Source organism: Limulus polyphemus, unplaced genomic scaffold, assembly GCF_000517525.1.
Source record: "Limulus polyphemus unplaced genomic scaffold, Limulus_polyphemus-2.1.2 Scaffold112, whole genome shotgun sequence".
NCBI classification, from domain to species: Eukaryota; Metazoa; Arthropoda; class Merostomata; order Xiphosura; family Limulidae; genus Limulus; species Limulus polyphemus.
The window spans coordinates 418,689-425,715 of NW_013665722.1; the positions used below are offsets into that span (position 1 = coordinate 418,689).

At 32.8% G+C, this 7,027-nt stretch overlaps 1 protein-coding gene and 1 long non-coding RNA gene across 2 annotated transcripts in view; one reads left to right on the forward strand and one right to left on the reverse strand.

The window, feature by feature from the left end:
* Positions 1 to 3,421, reverse strand: part of LOC106471416 (short stature homeobox protein 2-like) — a 33,355-nt gene extending 29,934 nt beyond the window's left edge. Inside the window, exon 1 of the mRNA XM_022400958.1 lies at positions 2,574 to 3,421. Within this exon, the coding sequence (XP_022256666.1) occupies positions 2,574 to 2,835 (262 nt within the window). The 5' untranslated portion in view covers positions 2,836 to 3,421. The remainder of the gene's footprint in view (positions 1 to 2,573) is intronic.
* The window catches only part of LOC111089118, a 15,105-nt gene that overhangs the window by 3,420 nt on the left and 4,658 nt on the right, over positions 1 to 7,027 (forward strand). The gene's annotated exons all lie outside the window — the stretch shown is intronic.

Below are 7,027 nucleotides of genomic sequence, written 5' to 3' on the forward strand. Positions count from 1 at the left end.
GAGATATTTTGAATCTAAAATCACTTTCTTGCCATCGCCTTCGAAGATTTTTATTAATTGATCTAACTCCGGGCTCATCGTATATTTCTGAATTTATTTCTAGTGTTGTTTTGAATCAAATTTTGTTGAACAATTTTCACGTTTACGTTATCTTCCAGTCTTAGTATTTTTCTTCGATGTCTCTTCCTTTTAGTAGACTTGAAACGCCCAGCTGCTTTATAATACTCTATTGTCAGTCTTTGAAATAAACCGTTCAAAGCACTAAGTTTGGGGCAGTATACCATAAAGCTGTGTTTTCATCATGTAAAGCAATAAATAAATTGTACACTTTTTTCTCTTCTTAATTGTAAATTATTTTTCTTATTTTCTCGTCATAGCTTTGATGAATTTACAAAATATTTTGAATGATGTTTCGAAGACTTTTACCAGTTGTTGAAAAAACTGTAATTTTAAATTTCTTACCAACTGTCATGAGTTTGTAGCTTAGGTTTAGGGAAATAGTGATTAAAGATTCTTCCGAAAAGTTCTGCGGGAAGTTCTTAAATTTTAATGACTATTTAGTTAAGTGCTTAAGATAACCATTAGCCTGAAAAGTATTGTAAGTAAAACACTCGAGTACACACAGCCTTGGGTGGAGCGCAGGTTAAAATGATGCTTCAGTACTTTTTTTTCGGTTTGGTAAGAGGTAATAAACGTTTAGATGCAAAGTTCCTATTAGATTTAGTTACGTTACAACTACAGAAACGTGTCGCAGCAACTTAATTTTTTAACTATTGCTTCCATTGGCTTCTAGACTGCTACGTACAAGTTTCTTTTGTGCGAGATCTTACAGAATTAAAGAGCAATTCTTTAAATAAATATATAGTTCAGTTGTAATAAAATATCAATATTTCTGTTTTGTAGTCAAATATGCATATTATTTGTCACATAGATGATTTTACAATGTTTTCCACCTTTCATACGTCTACTTTAAGCATTTTTATATTCTCAACGTCTTCCGTAACAACTTATCTTAATTTTAATAATATTACACCTTTTTTATTTTGTACATTGATGGGTAGTTTACAAACAAAAATTCAGAAGAAAGTGTGTTTTAAAATGTTGAAAAATTCAATATATAAAAATAATTACACCATATTAAGTTGTAATTTAATTTAGATAATCTATAAACAGACTATAAACATCACCGAGTACGAGTGATCTCGATTTTTTTTGCAAAATATGAGACATATTTTGAAAGTATTCGTATTGCTTTAATTCAGACTAAAAGAATATAGTGGTAGTTTCATTTCAGATTGTTTCATTGTAATGAAACTAGTGAATACGGTCTTTGCGTATTAACAGGTTTCATACTAACAACCACAGTGTTAGTTTCAAATTGTATACCTTGTTTCGGAACTAGAACTTACTCAAAAAGACATTTACTAACAGGCTTTTGATGAAACAGTATAATTTTCAATATAATTACTTTTATACGTACAATCTAGATAAGATTTTCGAGGATGACCATAGTTTCAGACTTCTCTCTTCATTTTAGATTTGTAAAGACATTTTATAAACTGCCCTATCATTTAACTGAAGTGCGGTAAATTCTATAATTAAACTGTGCTTACTAACAAGTTTGGGGAGTATAGTATAGCCATAGAAAATAATATTTTCTCTATATCTAACATTACAATCACATTTCCAAGATGATAAAAAGCACTAAATCATAGGTGATTTGTTTCCGGGATGAGCTTATGTTACAAATTGATTGATAACTTGTCAGCCAATTATTTAAAGTTGCTTTTTAGTGATATATACATATTTTCCACTCTCTTTGATCTTGGCACCAATAACTTCAAGCAATATTACAATATTGGCGAGTTCACACTTTATTGACTCTTAAATTACTGATTTGTTTTTATACTGTTCACTACCGCTAAGGTCCACATATTGCATCACCATGAGTAACATTACGTTTTTTGCCTGTTACAATACTCACTGTAAAGCTGCACACACAAAAATGATGAAATTATTCATTTTGTATGTAAACTGTATAAGGAGCTCCATTTATAATTAGTGGAATTAATTGAAAACTGACGGCTTTTGTTTAATGTTTTATATAACTCGTATGTTCCCAACGAACTCGTGAGATGAGCTATAATAATTTGGCACACATGTAGTTTAGAAATATACGTTTAAAAAGTAGATGAAGTCCTTAAGAATCCTATAGGTAATTCTAATCTAAAAACTCATTTTGTAAAACCTAACAATTCTTTGATTATCGATATTATTTTAGACGAAAAATAGTTTGAAAAGGAAACCCCTAGATACAAGTTTCAACTTCGTAAACTTAATTAACACAGACCATCTCCAATCGCTTTTTCAAGATCAGTCAATAATGTTAACCTACGTCATTAATGCAATATACAGTAATTTCGGCACAATAAAAGTGAAAAAAAACATTCAACTGCACCAAGTTTACATGGTCATACCTTTTATGAACAACATACCTTTAAGGTGTTAATTATCGAGATCTTATTCATGATTAAGTTTAGATGATAAATTATTTTGAGGGTGTATATGCATACCTTCTTTTTCCCTGGTTGCCTCCTCTTCCAAACTACTTGGGTAACTAACAACAGGGCTGATCATTGGCGGTTGAGTGATCGTTGGGAGCAACAAGTGACTGGGGAGTCCTGAGGCGAAGAAATGATTTCCCGAAAACGGAAAGGGGAAACGGCCAGAAAAAGAACGGGGAGAAGGAAAGAAAGGATGGGATATGGTAGTAGGGAAGCTAAAGCTTTCTTCGTTAGAGAAAGATTTGGACACAAACTCTGTTAACTGTTCCATCTTGTTGATTTTGGTGAGTGTTAGTAAATGCGTCTCCGTTCAGCAGGTTGATATATTATTTTTCCACTGTGCCCAATTCTTCTTTGTTGTCTTTTTTTGACTTTTGGGACTTTTAAACAATAAGATTATCCTCGGAGCTCCATGATATTACATTTGGTGATATGATTCGTGTATGCAAAATCTCCACTTCATATTTTGTTCCACTTAATAGTTGAAACAAGTCATTACGTGTTTCTCAGTTGAATAAGTTCTTGTTTGACAAATTAACTCGTAACAGTTAAGAGAATTTAAGATATATAAAATATATCTGAACCATTTTTTTCGCTAATCGTTCACAGGAAAGATAAATGTTTTTGTTTAATAAAACTTTTTCTTTGGTATAACTGTCATGCCATCAGATGCAGTTTATGTATGACATTTGGTATTATTAATGTCCTCGTTATAATGAGAACAGCATACAGCTATAAACAAAGGAGAGTGAGCGAAAAATACCTGATGCGTCAGAGAAAAATGAATTACCGACCTTAAATGAAACGCCACCAAATAACCCACTGACTAATAAGATAACTTAAAAGAAAACGTGACGCACGTTCTCTGGTTTCTGTGACCAGTTTAAGAATAGACAAGGGACGCCGCTTACTTATATATATACCAACCAACCCTAATCGTGTTATTTACTCCACGTTTCCTCGGCCATTCGCAGTTCGTCACCAACCTCGATACCGCTGATTGGTTGTCTCGTTTTTCTTAGTTTAAACTGGGCATGAGCAATTCTTAGTTCATTTGAGTCAAAGTAGAAGTTTCTAAGATTTTCGTATTTCTCTTTAAACTCGAAGAAATTATAAATCAATCTTGCTCACAATCAAAAATAATTTGGTTGATTTCAAAATGAATTTTGTTCATACTTTAAACTTCAGTATTAACCTTAAAATTACGTTATTAATAGTTTACCCTAGCGTTCATAATATTCTAAGGGAATTTTTTTGAATCCAGTAAGCTACAAAAAGTTTATGTAAGTACTGCAAATAAATGTACTACTGTAATTTTATACACTAGTTCCACAATAATTTATTTGAGATAATATATAAATGAATTAATCTTAAAACAAGTAATACCATATAAGATTTAATTGTGTGGAGGTCTGCTAGGCCCATAAAAGATCTTGAATCTTCCTAAGTTGAAAAATGCAAAAATATCTTGCCTGGCATTGGATTGAGTTGTAGCTTTGTATCCCCACAATCATCCCTGCTCATAACATTCTTATGATTTCACTCAGGTATGGATTCAGTATAAAATCCATAAAAATATCACAAAGTTATAAAATGACGTATATAACCTACTACTTTGAAAATCCTGCAAAAACATTTGCTATGATATTTCTCTCACTCTCCTCCCCCACCCCTAGTGGCTCAGAGATAAGCCCCTTAATCTATGACGATAAAATCTGGTTTCTGGTTTCGGTACCCGTTGCATATTGTGAAACTTTGCGCTTTACAACAAACAGACAAGCTCTATTAATTTGTATATACAGAAGATTAAGCACTTTATATTAAGACTATTTTCAATATTGGAACCAAAATGTCACATAACGACAACAATCTATATTAAGTCGCGATGGAACGGTTTGTTTGTAATTTTGCGCTAGCCATCCCTAACTTAGCAGTGAAAGACTAGAGGGTTTGTTATTACTTTCGCGCAAAGCTACACGAGGGCTATCTGCGCTAGCCGTCCCTAATTTAGCATTGTAGAGGGAAGGCAGCTAGTCATCACCACCCACTGCTAACTCTTGAGCTACTCTTTTACTAACGAATATTGGGATTGATCGCACATTACAATTCCCCCACAGCTGAAGGGACGAGCATGTTTGATGAGGCTGGGATTCGAACCCGCGATCCTCATATCGTGAGTCGAGCACCCTAACCACCTGGCCATGCTGGGCCCCGGTAGAACGGAATGTATCAGAACTATATTTTTGCGTTTTTTGACATTACGTAGGGACTGTGATGCTGGCGAAAATTGGTTGCTTTTGGAGAAATATATGTAACATCTATTTCCGATGCAAAGTATTCATACACTCAGGTTATACAGATGTATTCAGATTGAGGATTTAGAATCTCCAAAACGGGAATATCTCTTGTACTTAATTATATTAGAGAAACAAATGAATATAGATCAACTTGAGAGACCAAGACCATCCGGAAACAGATCTACAATAAGTCGTACCACAGCCGAGGTAAATAATGTACGGCTTTTTATAACAGATGAGAACACAAAGGTCAATGGTGGCAAAAGCCGTCCATATGTACCATCTGCAAAAGCGACGTCAGTCACATGTACACAAGTTACTTCCATGACATGTACGTTCAATCTTCGTAAACCCCAAGCAGATAGAGAATGAAACGGGTATTCATGCTATTCAATACGAAGATATACCGGTCAAGTCACCTATAGACTTCTGTAGGATCGGGTAGTTGAAATGGGTGCTGAAAAATCGCCTTCCTCGTACATTGTATGGATTGTGGAAAGCACTCTATGGGGTGTATGTGATTTAAGCATGACAGCCTTACGACGGTTCCTTTTATAATGGAAACTACTGTACACCACTATTTTCAAGATGCACGGTCATCAGATAGAGCATGACCGAACGTGGGAACATGGACTATAACGACGTGGTGAGGCTCCAAAATCGTTTTAGTATAATGTACCCAACCTCTATAAATGTATATGTAATATGTTATTATTTTTAATGTATAAATAAATGAAAGGACAATTAGGATACGTGATATAGACAAATATAAGCCTATATCAAAATATTGTAATACAAGCATTACAGTTAAACATACTTAGTTGTATAGCTTTAAATAGGAAACTAATTTCCTTCTGTCTAATGTTTTCAAAAGTGAAGTTGACATTTATGACAGTCAAATTTGGATGCAGATCACTAAATCTCGCATATATCGATTACAAGAAATATAATCCGTCTCACCTAATTCATTTGTTATTAACGTAATGACACAGGGGCATATGTATCCGTAATATTCTCTCTTTCGTGAGTTTTCTTTCAAAACAAATTGTTTCTAGACAGCTGAACTCATCCTATTAGAAATGCGTTTGACTCTAGGTTCCAGATTTTCAGGTCACATAATCGATTCTATAAATTATATTTGGAAGTTGCAATGAATAATTGAATAAATAATTTATATATGCTATTAAGAAAAAAACATTATATGTACTGGGTATTTACATAATCGCGTAGATCAAAAGCTTAAGGAATTATGAATACAATTTTCCGACTTATCATATATATATATGTAATTTAATGTAAGGCAATGTGTAATTATCAAAAAGTTTAACCGTATATATATATAATATCATTTATGCGTTTGGTATTCAAAAATTTCAGGCAACACTAAATAAAAACGTGCATAAATGCGGAACAGAATCAGATGGTTGCTAAGAAACACTTTAGTGTTTCATGAACTATATTTTGCACAATTTAAAAAAATATCAAACTTGATACTTGAAAAAGTCTTAGTCATTTATTACAGAGTTAAAAAACCAAAGAAATTTCAAAACACCAAATTTTCAATACTATTTTTATCGTACAGTTAATCTTATCTTTGTTTATGTTTCTTTTCTTTAAACACAAAGGTACACAATTGGCTATCTGCGCTGTGATATCATTAGGGATAGAACGCCGAATACTAGCATTATTAACCTTTAAACTGGGCCACTGGAGTAGATTTCTTTATTGGTGTAAACCCTTGATATGAATTTTTATATAAAGATTTATTTTTTATTCTAAAACTAAATTTAAACTTAAAAAAACAACAGAAAAAGTTGTTGCTTCTTGATAAAATATATCATCAGTTATTTTCTCATTGTTTCGACATGTTTACCAAACAATAACAGTAAAAATAACACGTAATAAAGACTGACAACTTAGTAGCTTTTTTTAATTACTGAATTGAACTTATCTCCAGCAGCGAGACTTTGCTGATATCATTCATTTAATTACTCGTAATCCATGAAATATACTTCAGTACATTCAAAAATAGAGTATTTCAAATATATCTAATTACAAACGTGAAGTTTATATTCAAATAATTGTTTGGTTGTTTTTAATTTCGCGCAAAGCTACACGAGGGCTATCTGCGCTTGCCGTCCCTAATTTAGCAGTGTAAGACTAGAG